Source organism: Panthera leo, chromosome A2 (assembly GCF_018350215.1).
Source record: "Panthera leo isolate Ple1 chromosome A2, P.leo_Ple1_pat1.1, whole genome shotgun sequence".
Classification (NCBI taxonomy): domain Eukaryota; kingdom Metazoa; phylum Chordata; class Mammalia; order Carnivora; family Felidae; genus Panthera; species Panthera leo.
Window position 1 is genome coordinate 36,806,022 of NC_056680.1, and position 22,375 is coordinate 36,828,396.

General features: G+C 42.7%; 1 protein-coding gene across 1 annotated transcript in view; it reads right to left on the reverse strand.

Annotated features, from left to right (window-relative positions):
* LOC122214564 (transport and Golgi organization protein 1 homolog) overlaps positions 1–21,341 on the reverse strand; it is a 29,472-nt gene extending 8,131 nt beyond the window's left edge. Inside the window, exons 1-18 of the mRNA XM_042929958.1 lie at positions 21,200–21,341; positions 18,385–18,516; positions 14,765–14,786; positions 13,732–13,820; positions 12,581–12,653; positions 12,270–12,408; positions 10,414–10,515; positions 9,667–9,727; positions 9,525–9,560; positions 9,375–9,442; positions 9,156–9,250; positions 8,071–8,147; positions 6,480–6,621; positions 5,522–5,598; positions 3,923–4,064; positions 2,965–3,041; positions 1,366–1,507; positions 408–484 (exon numbers count right to left, since the gene is read on the reverse strand). Of these exons, the coding sequence (XP_042785892.1) occupies positions 408–484; positions 1,366–1,507; positions 2,965–3,041; positions 3,923–4,064; positions 5,522–5,598; positions 6,480–6,621; positions 8,071–8,147; positions 9,156–9,250; positions 9,375–9,442; positions 9,525–9,560; positions 9,667–9,727; positions 10,414–10,515; positions 12,270–12,408; positions 12,581–12,653; positions 13,732–13,820; positions 14,765–14,786; positions 18,385–18,516; positions 21,200–21,265 (1,617 nt within the window). The 5' untranslated portion in view covers positions 21,266–21,341. The remainder of the gene's footprint in view (positions 1–407; positions 485–1,365; positions 1,508–2,964; positions 3,042–3,922; positions 4,065–5,521; positions 5,599–6,479; positions 6,622–8,070; positions 8,148–9,155; positions 9,251–9,374; positions 9,443–9,524; positions 9,561–9,666; positions 9,728–10,413; positions 10,516–12,269; positions 12,409–12,580; positions 12,654–13,731; positions 13,821–14,764; positions 14,787–18,384; positions 18,517–21,199) is intronic.
* Positions 21,342–22,375: the final 1,034 nt, after the last annotated feature.

Here is a 22,375-nt window from a genome sequence, read left to right on the forward strand (position 1 = left end):
TTAACAGATAGTCTTCACACATGAATAGTGTGACCAGAAAGAGGAAAATAACAACAACACTGATCCCACAGAGAGGTAGTGTGTTAGGAGTCAACAAGCTTAGAGACTTTGCTATAGAGTGCAGTGTATCTTCCTGTTGTTGTTATTTTGAAGACAACAAGGGAAAAGCCATAAGGTGCTCAACTTCAAAGTTCCTTTGGCTACTAAACTGACCAGAAAAAAGATGACAGGCTGAAAAGACAGAAGCCTGTAGACTCTTGGGTTAAGGCTGTGCATTTGGAAAATGAGAAAAACAAGCAGACATATCATACAACACACAAAACAGACACAAAGCCAGGAGAGAGCGCTGAACAGAAAAAGGAGGGTTTTGCCAAAGAGTTACAACTGAAAATGTCCACAGCATTTACCTTGTCCTTCGTGGTCCCGTTGGTAGAGTCAGTGTTGTTGTTACTCACAGGAGCAACATCTGGATCTGCAATAGGCCCTAGAAGGGATGGAGGTTTATTCTGATTTGAGTAGATTGTGCAGAGATTAAAAAAACAAAAACAAAACAAAAACACAAAAACAAACAAAAAAAAAACCCCACAAAACCAAAACCACTCTCCTCATTCCTCAAGCAACTGAAACTCTTTGGCCCAGTCAGATCCCAAATCACATGCACAGGGTATCCCGCATGCTTCAGGTGATCCCAAGGTAAAGGGAGAACCATTCTTTAAACTCTGATGAAGACCCATAAAAGCCCTGGTTCAGGTGTTTTCATAACTCCTCAAACAACTGTGCATGACTGGGGGCTCAACTGGATGGATATACGTTAGGCGGAGCCTCATGCCTCCCACCGCCCAGCACATGGACTGTGTATGGCACACATCTGCTGAAGCGCTAGGCCTGCTTTTCTGCATACAGCCCCATTCCATCTCCACAAGAGACACCTGTACCAACACAAGGTGGGGGAAATGACACAAGGATGATAAGTCAATCATGAGAAACTCAAGGAATGTGGTGATGATGGCAGGCATTTTCCTTGCATTGCAATGATCTGTGGTACCACCTCTGCACCTTGTACAAGACTCAACAATGGGGCGCCTGGGTGGCTCAGTCGGTCAAGCATCCCACCCCGGCTCAGGTCATGATCTCACAGTGCGTGAGTTCAAGCCCCACATCGGGCTCTGTGTTGACAGCTCAGAGCCTGGAACCTGCTTCAGATTCTGTGTCTCCCTCTCTCTGACCCTCCCTCATTCATGCTCTGTCTCTGTCTGTCTCAAAAATAAATAAACATTAACAAATTTCTTTAAAAAAGACTCAACAACAACAAAAATTAGATGAAGGTTCTTAGCAAGCCAACTCATACTGCCCAGATCATCTTACCAAGTGGTGCAGGTGGAGGGGTTCGGGGTGGTCCCGAACCTGGTACAGGAGGTGGATGTGCCCAGATCAAAGGGTGACCTCTAGAGTAGGGTGTGCAGAATCTTCCAGTTAATGGAGGAGGTTGCCACGGATCCACACTGCCCTGCAGAACGGAAGTGACAGCTATGTGCAGATGCCACACAAGAGAACCAATCCCCAAAGCAGCTGAAACCCATAGAAGTACGGGTCAGCACCTGCCCCCTTCTCTGCCACCAGGATCCAAGAGAGTAGCATCAGTACCTGAAAACTCTGTCCCTGCCACTGGGTACCACCTACAGCTTAGGCAACTAAACGCAGGTGGTTAAACTACTGTCACCACATGTCCCTGCCCATGTCTGAGAATTTAGAACAAAATGATCCCCTCTTACAGGATTAAATAAGTAATTCCAAACTAATGAAGCAGCATATTCCAGACAGGCAGACATCCACGTCCAGGATCACCTTGCATCCTTCCACTACAGTGATGGCAGAAGCTCTGTTTTTGGCTTATTCCGAACATAAAAACATTGGGTGCAAATACACAGCTCATTCTTTGCACATGAAATGACAGCTACTCTTGGGAAAAAGTTCTGCCTGCCGGCCCCACACTTGGCCCCCTCTGCTTCCCTCGCTGAGAAAGAGGTCTTCCTACTTTCTGCAAGTGCTGTCAAAGGCCAAGAAACCACTCGGGAGTTGGGGATGCCGGGAGTCTTGTAGGGGACCTGAGGAAATGTTTGCTGTGAGGAACATACTACACATCAATGAGTACTAGGCCCACAAGTGTTTACCTGAATTCATAAGGAATTCTGATTTTGTGTACACTACAAGACACAGAGTAATACATCCTATGGGAAAAAAGAGGCAGACATTCGTGAAACAGTTAATGTAAATGTGTTTTGACTTTGGTATACATTTCCAGGGATGTGTCATGAGCGATGGTATCAGCTCTAACACTGACTGGAGACACAAGAGAACCTGCTCATATGAATAAAACTGAAGGACCTTGTGTTCAGAATACTTTTACCCAAGATACTGCTTGAAAGGATTCCAAACAGTTCATTTACCCATGAAGACGTGAAGGTGGTGAGTTATGACAATGACTTTGTCTAAAACCATCATAAATTGTACAAGGCACACAATATAAAGATGGAGGGAAGTCTTTTCACGTTTACAATTAACAGATAGTCTTCACACATGAATAGTGTGACCAGAAAGAGGAAAATAACAACAACACTGATCCCACAGAGAGGTAGTGTGTTAGGAGTCAACAAGCTTAGAGACTTTGCTATAGAGTGCAGTGTATCTTCCTGTTGTTGTTATTTTGAAGACAACAAGGGAAAAGCCATAAGGTGCTCAACTTCAAAGTTCCTTTGGCTACTAAACTGACCAGAAAAAAGATGACAGGCTGAAAAGACAGAAGCCTGTAGACTCTTGGGTTAAGGCTGTGCATTTGGAAAATGAGAAAAACAAGCAGACATATCATACAACACACAAAACAGACACAAAGCCAGGAGAGAGCGCTGAACAGAAAAAGGAGGGTTTTGCCAAAGAGTTACAACTGAAAATGTCCACAGCATTTACCTTGTCCTTCGTGGTCCCGTTGGTAGAGTCAGTGTTGTTGTTACTCACAGGAGCAACATCTGGATCTGCAATAGGCCCTAGAAGGGATGGAGGTTTATTCTGATTTGAGTAGATTGTGCAGAGATTAAAAAAACAAAAACAAAACAAAAACACAAAAACAAACAAAAAAAAAACCCCACAAAACCAAAACCACTCTCCTCATTCCTCAAGCAACTGAAACTCTTTGGCCCAGTCAGATCCCAAATCACATGCACAGGGTATCCCGCATGCTTCAGGTGATCCCAAGGTAAAGGGAGAACCATTCTTTAAACTCTGATGAAGACCCATAAAAGCCCTGGTTCAGGTGTTTTCATAACTCCTCAAACAACTGTGCATGACTGGGGGCTCAACTGGATGGATATACGTTAGGCGGAGCCTCATGCCTCCCACCGCCCAGCACATGGACTGTGTATGGCACACATCTGCTGAAGCGCTAGGCCTGCTTTTCTGCATACAGCCCCATTCCATCTCCACAAGAGACACCTGTACCAACACAAGGTGGGGGAAATGACACAAGGATGATAAGTCAATCATGAGAAACTCAAGGAATGTGGTGATGATGGCAGGCATTTTCCTTGCATTGCAATGATCTGTGGTACCACCTCTGCACCTTGTACAAGACTCAACAATGGGGCGCCTGGGTGGCTCAGTCGGTCAAGCATCCCACCCCGGCTCAGGTCATGATCTCACAGTGCGTGAGTTCAAGCCCCACATCGGGCTCTGTGTTGACAGCTCAGAGCCTGGAACCTGCTTCAGATTCTGTGTCTCCCTCTCTCTGACCCTCCCTCATTCATGCTCTGTCTCTGTCTGTCTCAAAAATAAATAAACATTAACAAATTTCTTTAAAAAAGACTCAACAACAACAAAAATTAGATGAAGGTTCTTAGCAAGCCAACTCATACTGCCCAGATCATCTTACCAAGTGGTGCAGGTGGAGGGGTTCGGGGTGGTCCCGAACCTGGTACAGGAGGTGGATGTGCCCAGATCAAAGGGTGACCTCTAGAGTAGGGTGTGCAGAATCTTCCAGTTAATGGAGGAGGTTGCCACGGATCCACACTGCCCTGCAGAACGGAAGTGACAGCTATGTGCAGATGCCACACAAGAGAACCAATCCCCAAAGCAGCTGAAACCCATAGAAGTACGGGTCAGCACCTGCCCCCTTCTCTGCCACCAGGATCCAAGAGAGTAGCATCAGTACCTGAAAACTCTGTCCCTGCCACTGGGTACCACCTACAGCTTAGGCAACTAAACGCAGGTGGTTAAACTACTGTCACCACATGTCCCTGCCCATGTCTGAGAATTTAGAACAAAATGATCCCCTCTTACAGGATTAAATAAGTAATTCCAAACTAATGAAGCAGCATATTCCAGACAGGCAGACATCCACGTCCAGGATCACCTTGCATCCTTCCACTACAGTGATGGCAGAAGCTCTGTTTTTGGCTTATTCCGAACATAAAAACATTGGGTGCAAATACACAGCTCATTCTTTGCACATGAAATGACAGCTACTCTTGGGAAAAAGTTCTGCCTGCCGGCCCCACACTTGGCCCCCTCTGCTTCCCTCGCTGAGAAAGAGGTCTTCCTACTTTCTGCAAGTGCTGTCAAAGGCCAAGAAACCACTCGGGAGTTGGGGATGCCGGGAGTCTTGTAGGGGACCTGAGGAAATGTTTGCTGTGAGGAACATACTACACATCAATGAGTACTAGGCCCACAAGTGTTTACCTGAATTCATAAGGAATTCTGATTTTGTGTACACTACAAGACACAGAGTAATACATCCTATGGGAAAAAAGAGGCAGACATTCGTGAAACAGTTAATGTAAATGTGTTTTGACTTTGGTATACATTTCCAGGGATGTGTCATGAGCGATGGTATCAGCTCTAACACTGACTGGAGACACAAGAGAACCTGCTCATATGAATAAAACTGAAGGACCTTGTGTTCAGAATACTTTTACCCAAGATACTGCTTGAAAGGATTCCAAACAGTTCATTTACCCATGAAGACGTGAAGGTGGTGAGTTATGACAATGACTTTGTCTAAAACCATCATAAATTGTACAAGGCACACAATATAAAGATGGAGGGAAGTCTTTTCACGTTTACAATTAACAGATAGTCTTCACACATGAATAGTGTGACCAGAAAGAGGAAAATAACAACAACACTGATCCCACAGAGAGGTAGTGTGTTAGGAGTCAACAAGCTTAGAGACTTTGCTATAGAGTGCAGTGTATCTTCCTGTTGTTGTTATTTTGAAGACAACAAGGGAAAAGCCATAAGGTGCTCAACTTCAAAGTTCCTTTGGCTACTAAACTGACCAGAAAAAAGATGACAGGCTGAAAAGACAGAAGCCTGTAGACTCTTGGGTTAAGGCTGTGCATTTGGAAAATGAGAAAAACAAGCAGACATATCATACAACACACAAAACAGACACAAAGCCAGGAGAGAGCGCTGAACAGAAAAAGGAGGGTTTTGCCAAAGAGTTACAACTGAAAATGTCCACAGCATTTACCTTGTCCTTCGTGGTCCCGTTGGTAGAGTCAGTGTTGTTGTTACTCACAGGAGCAACATCTGGATCTGCAATAGGCCCTAGAAGGGATGGAGGTTTATTCTGATTTGAGTAGATTGTGCAGAGATTAAAAAAACAAAAACAAAACAAAAACACAAAAACAAACAAAAAAAAAACCCCACAAAACCAAAACCACTCTCCTCATTCCTCAAGCAACTGAAACTCTTTGGCCCAGTCAGATCCCAAATCACATGCACAGGGTATCCCGCATGCTTCAGGTGATCCCAAGGTAAAGGGAGAACCATTCTTTAAACTCTGATGAAGACCCATAAAAGCCCTGGTTCAGGTGTTTTCATAACTCCTCAAACAACTGTGCATGACTGGGGGCTCAACTGGATGGATATACGTTAGGCGGAGCCTCATGCCTCCCACCGCCCAGCACATGGACTGTGTATGGCACACATCTGCTGAAGCGCTAGGCCTGCTTTTCTGCATACAGCCCCATTCCATCTCCACAAGAGACACCTGTACCAACACAAGGTGGGGGAAATGACACAAGGATGATAAGTCAATCATGAGAAACTCAAGGAATGTGGTGATGATGGCAGGCATTTTCCTTGCATTGCAATGATCTGTGGTACCACCTCTGCACCTTGTACAAGACTCAACAACGGGGCGCCTGGGTGGCTCAGTCGGTCAAGCATCCCACCCCGGCTCAGGTCATGATCTCACAGTGCGTGAGTTCAAGCCCCACATCGGGCTCTGTGTTGACAGCTCAGAGCCTGGAACCTGCTTCAGATTCTGTGTCTCCCTCTCTCTGACCCTCCCTCATTCATGCTCTGTCTCTGTCTGTCTCAAAAATAAATAAACATTAACAAATTTCTTTAAAAAAGACTCAACAACAACAAAAATTAGATGAAGGTTCTTAGCAAGCCAACTCATACTGCCCAGATCATCTTACCAAGTGGTGCAGGTGGAGGGGTTCGGGGTGGTCCCGAACCTGGTACAGGAGGTGGATGTGCCCAGATCAAAGGGTGACCTCTAGAGTAGGGTGTGCAGAATCTTCCAGTTAATGGAGGAGGTTGCCACGGATCCACACTGCCCTGCAGAACGGAAGTGACAGCTATGTGCAGATGCCACACAAGAGAACCAATCCCCAAAGCAGCTGAAACCCATAGAAGTACGGGTCAGCACCTGCCCCCTTCTCTGCCACCAGGATCCAAGAGAGTAGCATCAGTACCTGAAAACTCTGTCCCTGCCACTGGGTACCACCTACAGCTTAGGCAACTAAACGCAGGTGGTTAAACTACTGTCACCACATGTCCCTGCCCATGTCTGAGAATTTAGAACAAAATGATCCCCTCTTACAGGATTAAATAAGTAATTCCAAACTAATGAAGCAGCATATTCCAGACAGGCAGACATCCACGTCCAGGATCACCTTGCATCCTTCCACTACAGTGATGGCAGAAGCTCTGTTTTTGGCTTATTCCGAACATAAAAACATTGGGTGCAAATACACAGCTCATTCTTTGCACATGAAATGACAGCTACTCTTGGGAAAAAGTTCTGCCTGCCGGCCCCACACTTGGCCCCCTCTGCTTCCCTCGCTGAGAAAGAGGTCTTCCTACTTTCTGCAAGTGCTGTCAAAGGCCAAGAAACCACTCGGGAGTTGGGGATGCCGGGAGTCTTGTAGGGGACCTGAGGAAATGTTTGCTGTGAGGAACATATTACATATCAATGAGTACTAGGCCTACAAGTGTTTACCTGAATTCATAAGGAATTCTGATTTTGTGTACACTACAAGACACAGAGTAATACATCCTATGGGAAAAAAGAGGCAGACATTCATGAAACAGTTAATGTAAATGTGTTTTGACTTTGGTATACATTTCCAGGGATGTGTCATGAGCGATGGTATCAGCTCTAACACTGACTGGAGACACAAGAGAACCTGCTCATATGAATAAAACTGAAGGACCTTGTGTTCAGAATACTTTTACCTAAGATACTGCTTGAAAGGATTCCAAACAGTTCATTTACCCATGAAGACGTGAAGGTGGTGAGTTATGACAATGACTTTGTCTAAAACCATCATAAATTGTACAAGGCACACAATATAAAGATGGAGGGAAGTCTTTTCACGTTTACAATTAACAGATAGTCTTCACACATGAATAGTGTGACCAGAAAGAGGAAAATAACAACAACACTGATCCCACAGAGAGGTAGTGTGTTAGGAGTCAACAAGCTTAGAGACTTTGCTATAGAGTGCAGTGTATCTTCCTGTTGTTGTTATTTTGAACACAAGGGAAAAGCCATAAGGTGCTCAACTTCTAAGTTCCTTTGGCTACTAAACTGACCAGAAAAAAGATGACAGGCTGAAAAGACAGAAGCCTGTAGAGTCTTAGGTTCAGGCTGTGAATTTGGAAAATATAAATAGGCAGACATATCATACAACACACAAAACAGGGATAAGGCCGCAGAGCATGCTGTTCCGCAAAGGAGGGTTTCCTGACAGACTTACAACTGAAAATGGCCCCAGCATTTACCTTGTCCTTCTCGGCATTGTTGGTAGACTGCTTGTTGTTGTGACTCATGGGAGTGACACCAGCTTCGGCTGAAGGCTCTAAAAGGGATAGAGGTTTACTCTGATTTTAGTAGACTCTGCAGAATTCACACAAACACCACATTTTGTGACGTGTTAAACTCTTGCCCACACTCAGGACAAGGAGGAGAGGCAGAGAGTAACCCACAAGCCTCAGTTGACCCCAGTGATAAGGGGGAGATCCATCCCATCATATCTTAATGAAGAAACCATAGGGTCCTGGCTCATGTTCTTCATAATTAGTCAAATAACTTTCAACAGGGCAGCTCAAAGAGAAATCAGGAAATCGCCACCAAAACAGCCATTTCTCAATACACTTGAGGGGTAATCACTCAGCATCTCATTTCAGATAAAAATTAAAATGAGAGCGTCAGTTGGTGGATAACATCAAAAAACCCTCCACAGAAGAGCATGGGTGTGTTTCTTCTGACTCCAGGCAAATTGTTCATTCTTTCAGCTCATCTATAAGCTGCCTTCCACATGGGAGCCGTTATTATGTAACTATTTCTGAATGGAACTGAACTTGACTGATATTATATTAATGAGAAAAGGAAAACTATGGGTGTTTAGCCGTGAAGCTGCAGAGTTGCACTGATAACATCAGAGGACGAAGCTATTTGGAGCTTGGATTCAGGAATGTAGGTCTATAGTTCACAAAAATAAAAATAAAGGAGCAATGAAAATAGTAAATAAATGAGTTTCTCCTCAAATAAACTAAAGTCTTCACATTGAGTCCGGGTGGGAAGAAGGATGAGACCCCTGTCCTGTCATCCTTTCCAGGCTCTTCAGACAGGGGGATGCTAGAGGAGGTGGGAGGGTCACAGTCAGAGGAGGGGCATGAGCTCCACCATTCACAGGGAGAAGTGCCTCACTGCTTGCAGTACCAGCGGAGAAGACCCTTCTGTCACCCCTTCAGACCACCTGCTGTCCTTAGTGTTTGCAGTTCTGTCCAGGACACACGATGATCACCCACAGGAAAAGGCTTTGCCGCAGAAATGAGGCTCCTGCACATCACCACGTGCCCCTTACCTCTCCTCGCAGAGTTCTGCGTCTCTGGACTTCCAGGCATTGGTCTCTGTCTCCTGTATCTCTCAAGCAGCCTCTTTCCTTCCATCACATCCAGTCTTAGATACAGAAAAAGAATGGACTTCTGTAAGAGTTGCAACGCCACGTCCTCTGACTAGACACTAAACAGCACAGCTGTCATCCCTCAAAACACCCATAAAAACTCACGTCACGCTCGCACACCTGTGTTTCAAGCGGGCAACCTCTCGGCTCTGTTCCGCCATTTTCCTCTCCCAGATCCGAGCCTTGATCTAGGGGAGAAAAACACATCCACCTTCAGTCATGCCAGACTGTGCACCAAAGAGAGAGAGGAGGAAAAAAGAAAACACTTACCCAGGTGTCCTGAGTATTATGCTCATAAACTGCGACCTGAAAAAGCAACAATGAAAAGTCCGTGTTTAGGAATTCCAAGGGCCACTACACTCAACCACATGAGGTACTAAGGGTTCAATATGTCAGGCAGAACTCACGTTACCTGGTGTGTGAAGGTGAGTTCTGCCTTCTGCAGCTGTTCTCGTGTTTGTTCAATTTGCTGTCTGTGAGATACAATTGGTTTCATCAAATAAGGTCTAATATTAGGTAGGATTATAAATAATCTGCTCATGTTCCCATCATCCTCATATCTTCCCCCAATACAATTTATCCTTTCACATGAAACACTTTTCACACAATTATAAATGTACAGAACCAAAGCTATTGTTCCATCCTCTCCTTACTCATCATTCCAAGCCCGTAGGGTTCAGAGGTCATAGAATTCTTTTCCATTTTCAATCTTGCCCTAATTCATCAGGTGACAAGTGACTTTCATCATAAAGCCAACATAAAGCTCTATTCTCCTTTAACTTGTGTACTCACCAGGTTTCCTAGGGTTGCAAAGACCAGGACCATCAGGTGGTACTACCTTCTTGATGGATAGGATTTCATCCTATGACACACTGCTTTCCTATAGATTATGACAACTGACACCACCCCTCAGGAACGTTGGCATGGATGAAGTTTCTACATGGGCAGGTCAATGCTGGAGACCCAGAAATGTTTAGTAACTTAATTGTTTTATTCTTTCTAATACTTATCTTTTCCTGTCTGTTAATTCTCTACGGATATGTCCTCTGAATTTGTGTTTATATTACTATATTCATGGAGTCTACCCATTGTACAAAGGTTAGAACTAAGAAACGAACAGGGGTTTCATGAGCCACTGCTAATTAGTATCTGAACTCACTTGCACTTGTGTATGTCCCTTGTAGCTATTTTCAGATCTTCCTCTGCAGTTGCCATCTGATTCTTCATTGCCACTAGTTCACAGTTTGTCATATCCAGATTCCTAAGATGGGAAAGATATATACATAGTCCAGTAGCCAAGGTCCAGAAATTCTGCCTTTTTCCTTCTCAGCTCTCTTAAAGCCTAGATTCCAATATCCCTATCCCCTCCCCCAACGATGCACAGACTGACAACACAGTCAGAGAAATGAAGACCCCATTTAATGTTAAAGAACATTCAACCTCCGTCTGCTGCAAAGTCGCCTACAATCAGAGCCGCCTGTCTAGTTCTCTGCTTCTACTCCTTCATCGTCAAGTCATCAAATAACATTGCACCTTGTACCTTCCCAGAGTTGGTCTTTTGTTTGAGATGGAGAAGGCCTATTCCAGGTCAGTGTGAAAACCTGTGCCTGACCAACTGTACCCATTAGGATGAGGCAGGGGATCATCATTGCCTTGCACCTCCACGGGGCAGTGCACTGAATCTCAGTCCAAAAGTTGTACCCTGACACAGACACTGAGTATGAAAGACAGCCTTCCAGGATATGGCTTCACCAGCATTGCAAATCACTCCCACACATCACTAAGGTTCAGGAGTGCAACCCCTGCCCCCTCTTTCAAAGATCCTGGTGGAGGGAAAGGCCAATCTTAGAGTGGCAATATATGCTGAAATATAACATGATGTGAACTGTCCCACAGTCAGGCTCTTATCTTCAGGAAACAGATTTCAGATGGAAAACTATCAACTTCATGGAGTCAGTCTACTTGAACAAGACTCAGTTCATTGACAGTGAAGGCAGCAAAGGGAAATGCTTAGAAAGGCTGGTTTGCTGTGTTGCCCTCAGACTATTTTGTGCATGGTGTTGCTTTAAAGGGTTTCACCTTGGCACTGGATGTAGTCAAGAATCACATGCAAAACTGAAAGACTGTTAGTAGTGGACACAAAAGCACTAGACAGAGAAAGGTACATGCATTTCCTTCTGGCCTCTCAGGTAGTCCTTCAGCAAGTGTTTTCTGGGGTGGCTGTAATGTAGAGGCTCTGTTGTAAGGGGGTGAAGATAGAAGGTGGTCAGGGTGCTCTACCTGCTCCCACAAAGAGCTTACACATTAACAAAAACAAGATGCCAGTGAGACAGAGCAGGCTCCACCCCGGGTGTGGAAAGGACTAACAGAAGCTGAGTCTCCAGGGAAGACAAGGAAGCATTTCCTTTTCAATGTGAATAAGGTCTCTAAAGGCCCCCCTCCTGAGAACAAAAGGAAATACTGGACAAAAGAAGAAACATGCGCCTGGGGCACCAAATTTCTAATGAACCCATGAAGACACACTTCGTACGAGTCTCACTTGCAGACTGGATGAAGAGATGCAGTACTGATGGCATCCCAACCCACAGTCTAGAAAGAAACTCCCATGGTTTCTGCAGCAAGATAATTCAATGTTTTCCCTAAATATTTTTGACCCAAGTCTGGTGCTGAACAAAGATGACCTAATTCCTGGCTGATAAGACCATGGGATGGGATTGAAACCTATAGGACAATGTAAATGGATCCGGAGGGGATCCTGTTATCAGTGTGCTTAATGCCAGTATCTTCCCTCTTCTACCCCAAGTACATGACACAAGAATGTGTGACAAGCACTAAGGACAGAAAGGAAAATGCAGGTTATAGGAAGCCAGGTAGGAAGGGCAGGCACAATTCTCCTGAATGCATTTGGCAAAAATACTCTTGGATCCAATTCTAGAAGAAATATATTTATCTATAGCGGCCACCACATTCATTCATACAACAGTACTCTGGACCATTATCACATGAACGTCTTACTTTGCTGTAGCCATTTTTCTTTCTTCAGAGGATTTATCAAGGATGTCTGCTCTCTCCTTCAGCCTTTTGGCTTTTTCTTCCCTGATTGCTGTAAGAGAACTCAAAGAATTATAAACGTCTTCCAGGGCCTTTTTCCTTTCTGTAAAAAAAAAAAAAAAAATGGATTATTTTGTGCATGTGCATATGACCTGAGACTTGGTTTGGGGGTGACAGGAAAGGGCAACTAGTGTGAAGGCAAGAAGGCATTCTTTCCCTTCCCAATGCAAAGTCATTGCCACCATATGGGGATTTCTCCCCAACAGACAACATACCTTCCAGTTCACATTTATTGGACTTCAAGGCTCTCAGTTCTGGATCCTCAAATTGACCGTTTGCATCTTCTGACTTTAGGACAGATATGAGAAAATACATTCAAGAAATAATGATCGCACAACAATGTGAGTGCAACAGGACTGTGCATGGCAACAAAGAAAGATCCTGGGGCATAAATACAACAAGGAGAAGGCAAAGAACATGGAAAATAGTTCAAGTCAAAGGGCTCACAAATGGCTTTCTTAGGAGAATATTCCTCTATTCACACTGAACATTGTTGAGCATTAAGAGAAGAAGGCAGTATACAACTTGCTATTGCCCTTCATCTCTCAACTATCTTGGGGGATTTTCTCCATATCTTGGAGGGCAGGTCTGAATGATGTGGTAATGACCTAGTTGTGAAAATAAAACATACTTCCTAGTCCTTGAAACAGCAAACTCCTCATGGTGGTCCTAGTGAAATTCCAGCTGTGCAGATGGAGGTTTGTCTCCCAGAGGCCCACTCTCTACTGTGGTAAACAGCAAGCGAATATGCTATGCTCACCTCACCCAATGAACAAAAAGTCTCCAAAGTCAAATTACAGTAAAAGCAGCCAACTCTTAGCACTTCCTGATTCTTGACATTCCTCTCTCTCTCTCTCTCTCTCTCTCTCTCTCTCTCTCTCTGATTGCAAAGTAACATGTGCACTTTGAAGGGTGTCATTTAAAATTTTATCGAAGTGCTCAACTTTTCTGATGTTCTCCTTCAACAAAACATGTTGAATGAGTCGTAACAATTCATTAATTTTACTTGTGTTTTTAGAACGCAATCCAGGCAAAGAAAGAATTCTTACTTTCAACTTAAGAGCTTCAGCAGAGTGAATGTTACTTTCTCTCTTAGCTTCTTGAAGATGTATCTTTAATTCATTGATGTAGATACAAAACATATGAAAAAGGAATCAGAATTCAAAAATAGCATCGTGGTAGATAAGCCTATGTCTAATGTGTGACTCCTTTCACAAATAAAAAGGTAGTTTTTTATTCCATTTGTGAAGCTTGTCTTGAATGGGAAGTATTTATAGAACACATGAAATAGGTCAGTAGGATGAACTCCAAGAGATAAAATTAATCAAAATGAAGTCACAAGAAATATTTGAAAGGGCAATGCTACCTTCTCTTCCCACATGGATATTGCTTCAGCCAGCTCTGGGTTTTCTTTCTCCAACGGGTTGATCTTTGCAGTTTTTTGCTGTAAATTAACTAAAAGGAGATAAAACAATTTTTAAGGTTGTTACCAAACCAGTGACATCGAATAATCCCACTGTATTAGCAGCACAGACACATGATCTGACACATGGGTGTAACTAACTTTTTAGCTTTCTCATTGTGCCTGAAGAAAGCAAGTTTCAGCAGCATTTTAAACCCAAGAAACCTCATTTCACTGACATTCCTATACGTGTAAGCTCTAGAACACTGACTCCTCTAACAGACACAAACTGCAAACTCCTCTTACATTGGCCCAATGCGAGAGCTCTCATGCCCTGAGGTCACTCTTCTCATCACCACCACCGCTGCATTTACAGTGATCAACACCAACCGGTCTTTGAGGGCTTGTTAAGCGTCAGGTAGCCACCTTGCCTCTTAACAGACAGCACCACAGAATCACCACAGTCCATGGGGTCCGTGCAGAATAGATTACCCGCCATTTGCAACAAGTTCACTTTTCCCCTGGCATGAATGGCTCCCTCCACCTCAGACTCAAAACCTTGGTTTAACCCTCTCCTGTGACACACACCCTGCCTGGCAATACCTGGTTTCTTCTCTATGCTTAGGCTTCTTGACAGACTCAAAGAGGGTTTTCTCATCTTCACATTTCACCAAAAGCCAGGTCATGGCAAAGTACTCACTCCACACCTCAGGCTCATATCATCACTTCTTTCCTAATCATTTCTATGCAAAATCACACTCATTCTGTTCTCCTTCCTCCTGTGATGTTTTCCTCCCCTGGTCTCTTGTCTTAAGAGAGGAAAATCCCTCCACATTGTCACTTAGCCTCTAACAGGGAAGAGAAAGGTTTTCAAGAGTTCACAAGTCAATTAGACATCAGAAGTCACCATATTTATCCCTAGTTAAAAAATTTAAACCCACACCAAACACGAGTAATGAAAAAAAATTACAAAGACTACTAAAACCTAAAATCTTACCTTGATGTACTGGAGGCTGTGTCTGAGAGAGGAAGAAACAAAATTAAGTTTGAGGTCAAAACATGTTAATAGTAAAAACTTTTCCTTCCTGATAAAATACTGACATGTCATCCAATGAAATTACAATGATCATTTTCTTCAGCATAATGAATTCACAACATTAATATAAGAAAAAAGTAGAATTTCATATTTAGTTCATGATTCTTTATAAACCGTTTCTGATAAAAGCATAAAGATTCACAGCTTATTTTGACCAAAAGATAGATTTACATTATATTAAATAAATATCAAAATATTCAATTCTGTCAGTGCATAATGCAGACAGTTTTAAAAATACATAAATAAAATATTTGTCTGATTGTTTTCCTCTTGTAGTCAAACCCAACATCCACACTGAAGTCCAGAACCCAGGATCATTTGAAATGCCAAAAAAAGAAAAAAAGAGAGAGAGAGAAAGGGAGAGAGGAAGAAAGAGATAGACAGAGACAGAGAGAGAGATGGAGGGGGACGGTAGGGGGGCGAGAAGGAAAGGGAAGGGATGGGAAGGAGGAAGGAAGTGGCAAGGAAAGAAAAGGAAAACCTTTGTACTAAGATACGCTTCTTTCATTCTCTAGAAAGCTTTCTGAAATGTTACACAGGGTTGGCTGCTTTCCGAATCAATAAACAATTACAACATGTCAGGTGCTATGATTTTCCTAGATCACTAAAAACAAAGGGTCTTCCAAAAACATATCATCAAATGAGAAAGAGAGTGGAACATGGCTAGAGAAAAAGCACAGGCACCAAAAGAAATGATGACTAACATTTCAAAAACAAAGCAGAAAGGGCTCCCGTTGAGAACGTATAAGAAAAGCAAGAGGAACTTAATTCCTGTAAAGGCACTGGTCTAAGGCAAGGGTTAACAGTTTCCATACTGGAAACTTCTGGAAAAGTGAACAAAAGAGAGAACAGCTATTAAGGAGTAATGGTTGTCTGGGCAAAAGTAGAAATAACAATTAAAGCCTGACTGCACTAGTATTTCTAAAAGGACGTCAACCATGGAAAAAGACATCCTGTGATTGTCTTGTGTCCACTGAAAAGTAACAACCATAAGATAATGACTGTGGGACTGAAGGATGCTTCCCCACTCCCAGCCCCTCACCCTTTGGAAAAGTGCCTTTATAAGCCTGGCACACCACCCTTTTGGGGGAGCGATATTCCTCTTTCCTGGTGGCTCCACTGTATACAACCTATCTCTAATAAACGCCACCTGCTTTGTTTCCCTTTCGATCAGTGTTCATTACTAAGACACTGAGACTGGAGAACCTGGTCTTGGTGGTCCAGTAACACCCACACCCAGGTCATCCCCTGATGAATTATAGCTCAATAAAATCTAGGCAAGACTCTCCTTTAACAAAAGGTGAAGACACATTTTCGTGATCCGTAGGACGTATATCCCTATTTGAAAGTTTTAAATGATGATGTGATGCTGAAGCGAGCCCCAACATCTTGCCAGGATATTGGAATATCATCATGGTATCAAAAAGTGAGTCATAAAAATGTTGTTATAGGAAAGTGTATCTACGGAGGGCAAACAGGAAACCATGGATAGTCCTTTAATGTCACATGTTTCCTTTCCTAAGCAGGGGAAATGGAAAGAGAGATGGCCTTACAAATACTTAATATGCATATTTTCTTTTTGAAGAGAAAGATTTCTAAATTGGCAGGAAAAGAGGAAAAAACAGCCACTTATAAATAAACTCATGCTGTTCTGTTCTTGTTTAGAAGGCCTGCCCTCCACAGAAACTATTTCTCCAAAGCCTAATGGGGTTTTCCTGAAGATAAGCAATACAGATGAAGGGTAATACTCAACGACAATGCTCTTCCTCCTTCCTGTCTCATAGGGGAGTAAACTCAGCCTAAAACCTAGCCAGGTAAAGACAAAACTTTACACTAAAAGCCTTCACCTCAGTTTTTCTAAACAAGGACGTGACCCCAAGCTTCCCAAAAAACTTAACAAGGTACCCTAAAAGGAAAAACCACATATTTTGAACACAGAATGCAAGCATTAGAATCACACTTCCTATGGCAGAGATGGTGGGATAATCAGGCTGGCAATGTAAAACCGCTCTGATTAATAGGATAATGACTCTAATGGAAGAAGTAGTCAGTATGCAAGAAGAGGTGGTGAATGTGAGCACAGAAACGATAACTCTAGGATCCAAAAGGACTTCTAGAAATCCAAAACATCATAACAGAAATAAGGAATGCCTTTGTTGGACTTACTAACACACACAACACAGCTGAGGAAAGACTCAACAAGCAGAAGGAAATGTCAAGTAGAAACACCCAAAACAGAAACACACAAAAATTAAAAATACAACGGAGAAAATCCAAGACCAGTGTGACAATGACAAAAGGTGTAACATACACAAAGTGGGAATACCTACTTATACGTTTGAAGTGAATATGACTGAGAATTTTCCAAAATTAATGATAGTCATAAACCACAGATTCAGGAAACTCAAAGAATTTCAAGCAGGATAAATACCCCCCTCCAAAAAAACCAAACCAAACCAAAAACAAATCAAAACAAAACAAAACAAAAAAACACAAAAAACACAAGACTATCCCTAGACATATACTATTCAATCAAGAGAAACTTGAAAACAAACAATTTTGGAAGAAGCTAAGGGGTAGTGTTGGGGGCTGGAGTTGCAGGGAGATGGAAGAAATAACACCTTACCCAAGAGGAACCAGGACAAAAAATACTCAGAATTCAGAAACCATGCAATCAAGAAGAATGAAATGTTTATACTGTTAAAAGAAAAGAACCCATCCACCTAGAATTCTGTGCACATAAATTGTCCTTCAAAACATGTACAAAGTAAGGGAAATTATTGGAGATACTGAGGTCAATAATAAACGCTTAATTCTCCAAGAAAACATAATCCTTAATGTACATGCATTAACAACAGAGTGCCAAAATACATGAGGCAAAAACTGATACAACTGATAGGAGAAATAGACATATAAATTTTTATAGCTGAAAGAATTCAACACCCTCTATCAGTCATTGACAGATTGAGCATAAAGGTATTCAAATTTAAGAACACAGTTGGACTGAACTGCATCACCAATCACCTAGATCCATGACCATCTGTAGAACACTTTCTACAATAGAAAAATACACATTCTTCTCAAGCTCATATAGAACATTCACTGACACAGACCATGTTCGGGGTCATAAAATACACCTTAACTTGAAGTCAACAAAATCATAGAAAATACGTTCTCAGAACACATATGTAAGCTAGACATCAATAATAGAAAGACAACTGAAAAACTACAAAATATATGAGAGATATTCTAATAGAAGATAGAGAATAGAGATAGAATAGAGAAATTCGAAAAGAAGAGGGTCAAAGAGACATTTCACAGAATTACAAAAATAGTTCCATCAAAATGATAATGAATGTTGGAATTACTACCATTTGTGGGATGCAATGAATGCCGTGCTTAAAGGGATATTTGAAGTACTGAGTGCATACAAATGGTCTAGTAAAAAATGTGTGCTTACCAAAAAACTTCTGCTTACTTATGCTTAAAAGCCTATCTGTAAGTTATTGTAGTATACTCACAGCAAGGACAACTCTCCAGAGGTAAATAAGACATGCACAAATTGCAACGGTGGCAGGAATAACGGCAAGCTTCCACAGAGTTCCGAAGACACGAGAGCCACGAGGGAAATGGTCAGCCAAAATAGGCACAAGCTGAAATAATATTTGAGATAATGAGGAATAGCAAAGACATTTATAATATCTGTCACAAAGAATCATTTTTATAAACCTTCAACCAGCCTCCAGGAGGTTATAAGCACACCTCTCAAATGCCTCCTCCTGAAGGAGAGGGAGGACACAATGCTTACAAAGGAGCAGGGGCAAACCTGTAGGAGTGATGACTGTGTTTACGATCTTACTGTGGTGATGGCTTCATTGTTCCTTACCCTTTCAGTAGACAAGAAGTAAATGACTTCTGTTGTACATTCATGAAGTACCTGGATAAAATCCTTTGGAACATTTCCAAAAATACACCAAAATTTACAGAAGGATGGGAGAAAGGAACAATAAAAATGTACTAGCGATTCAAATGAGATTGTTATAGAGACAGATGTTTACAGATATGGATATAACTGAGAGATGTGCAGCTGCTCTTATAATAATATGGGTTTATTCCAGCAAAAATAAATTCTACATTATTGTTTAGTTTCTAAAAACACTGAGGTTTTCTTTTTTCTAATGTTGATTTATTTTTGAAAGTAGAGAGAGCGGGGAGGAATGAGAGAGAGGGAGACAGAGAATCCAAAGCAGGCTCCACGCTGTTAGCACACAGCCTGATGCTGGGCTCAAACTCACAAACCTGAGCCAAAATCGAGAGTCAGATGCTTAACTGACTGAACCACCCAGGCTCCCCAGAAGGTTTTACGTTCAAGGTTTACTTTGAATATGAATCACAGCCCAAATTGTCAGATTTCTGAAGTAAATACAGGTTTGCATAATCAGGTGATCTTGTGTATTTTGATGAAATCTATGAGGTTTTAAGTTACTTGAACACACATCTCCAAATAGCCAATACAATAAATTCAAGTTCCTATTTCATAGTGTTGCACCTAAATCAATCAATAACAACTATGGAAATTACTTTCTAAATAACACAAAAGTCCTGGGTATGGTCACCAAAACAACAGAACACATATCATTTTACTAAAACTAGACTTACCAGTCCTTTAGGAGAAAATACACTCACAATGCAATTCATACTAATTCACATACCAAACTTTAATTTTGTGCCAATACACTAGCCTCCAAAATGTGTACCATTTGTATCTTCAGCTCTTAGAACTGAGGTCACTAAATTGCGTCCTGCTGGGAAATGTACACTGTCTTTGAGTGGCCACTGTCTGCAAGAGAGCAGGGGCTGTCAGCACAGTGATCATGGGGATCAAATGCGGCAAAGACAGAGGCCATCTTGACATGAATGGCAAACATCCTAAGTCCTGGGCACTCTTGATACCTCTGCCAGCTATCTGTATGCTGATACCATTAGTTACCGTTAACTAGTTTAGATCCAAGGGAGCCAGTAACACTTGGTTCCCACAGACAATGGTCATGACCAGGTGGAGGTAGGAAATGCAAGACAAGTTAGTTTGTGCAAGAATTCAGAAATGAGGGAGGGAGAGAGAGCTGAACTGATCTATGAGATGCAGCCTAGGTAGAAGGCGGAAATTGCAATAAACAGAACCAAGAAATTTCCTCCTTCGTAGACTCAAAAGAAACAAATAGATTCTGTTGTGCCTGGAGGTATCATGTGGGAGGATTCTGCCTCAATTTAGGTTGTTCCTGCCTTGGGACGTTGCAGATCCCTCTCTAAGAATCTGGTGCATGCCAATCTCAAGAAATCTACTTTTCTCTATGGGTGTCCCCTGTGTCTCTGTCTCAGGCTCTTGGGAGTACAGGTTTTGATTTTTAATGATAGAATGAAACATTCACACTGGCAACCAGGTATTTCTTTATAGTTGGACAATCCTAAGGACATTCAAGACCCTTTTTGCTTTGGGTAAATCAACACTCTGTACATAGTTGGCTAAAGAAAGGACAAGAATGCATTCACTTCCTCATCACATCACTCCTAGTGATTTTCTTATTATAAATGTCCAAGCAGGCTGAGGCCACTTCATGTATGCTGAGCTTGTCATCTAGCTGGTTGGACACAGAGTCCTTGGGGGCAGCCTCTAAGACCAGAGGGAGAGGGCTGATGCACAAGTTCCTAAAAGCGAACAAACCAGGAACACAGAACACAAACGACATTTCACTTTCCAACACCAACACTTCGGACACCACGGTTCCCAGGGCTACCAAACTTCACAAATATGAACAACGTGCTGATAGGAAAACTAACTACGTATAAGAGGGACTCTAAACTTGCAAAGCTTGAAGAAGAATCTTGACAGGCCTTCCAGGAGCCATCTAATAGTATAAAATACTATTAATACTATTAAATGGCTCTTATTCAATAGAGGTTCTGACATTTTTAAAAATGATCCTAAGGAAGTATAATTCAAACATCATACAAGCCGCTTATTTAAGACAAAGATCTCAGTGGCTTTTAGTATCTTCCCATGTCCTTCTTTCTTGACATTATGAAGCTCAGGTTTCCATCCTGTCAACACTACTCCTTCTGGACCAAGTGGCCCAGACAGGATCCACAACTTCATGTGGACAGGTGTGGCCAGAAGCCCTACATGCTGGTTGAGAAACCTTGCCCTGAGTTAATGGGTTTTCAAAAAGAACTGAGTTCTCATCAAGGACTCCATGAAAAAGCTGTTTTTTAACCACAGTCTGAAAAAGATAAATAAATACAAAAGGAAGAAATCACTGATGTCGGATGTGTACTCACATTTGTGTTGGGGTAACCGGGATACCCGAGTAAGAGGATATAGAAAAGTAGCTTCTGAACCTTCATATTCTGGTCTTTCAGGGGGCGCCTGGGCACCAGAGAGGAGGTGCAGATGGGGGTGAGGAAGTGGTGGGGGTGGGAGGGGAAGGGACGGGGTGGGAAAGGGGGTGAGGTGTGGGGGCGGGGTTTAAATAGGGATGGGATTGGGGAGGGGGTGTGGCAGGAGAAGAAGGGGGTCAGGGAGAATACCCGGATCAGATCAAGTACAAGAAGGGAGGGAGGAGGGCTCAGACAAGTTAGTAGCTCAGCAGGTCAGTAAATCACTAGATGAGTAGGCCACAAGTAGCCAGTTAAGCAGACTGTCAGTAGCAGGCGGAGCAGACGAAGATCTCTCTTCATCCAAGTCTTCACCTGTTTGAGCAATGCCGTAGCAGTTCAGACGCTTTATGCTCTCTCTCCACCAATCAGCTGCCTTCGCCCCTGATAGCTCACAAAGGACACCCCGCGTGACCATGGCTTTTCAAAAGCCCCTTGCATTATGTACATATCTGGGGGCATGTGTGTCCTTATGGGAGTGTCTATGTATGTCTGGGTTTTGTACGTGTATATATTGGTTATGTGTGTGAATTTGCTGCCCCTTTGGGTCTTACCGTGTGTGGTGTGTGTGTGTGTGTGTGGTGTGTGTGTGTGTTTGTGTGTGTGTGTGTGTCTTTGTGTGTGTGTGTGTGTTCTCCTCGGGGTGTCAGTGGCCGTGTCTGCAGTGTGGGTCTGTGTGTGAATCTGTCCATAAGCCCCATACCTGTGTTCCCAGGTGAGGCTGGGTGTGATTCTGTGCTTGTGGTGTCTGTTTATTTCTCTGTGAGTATGGGTGTCTGTGAACCTCAGAAATGAGCTGCCACAAAGCGGACTCCCCAAAGGTGACCCCCAGCGATGGGTGAATATGAGACAATCCATCTCTTCATTAGATTCTGTTGGGAAAAGTGTATATCCACATGCAAAAGAATGAAAGTGAACCCTTCCCTTACATGATACACAAACATCTACTTAAAATGGCTTAAAGACTTAAATGTAACACCTGAAACCATCATACTTGTAGAAAAAATCAAAGAGGAAAGCTCCTTGACTATGTTCTAGGCAATGAGATTTTGGGATTGGCACCAAAAGCATACGAAGTAA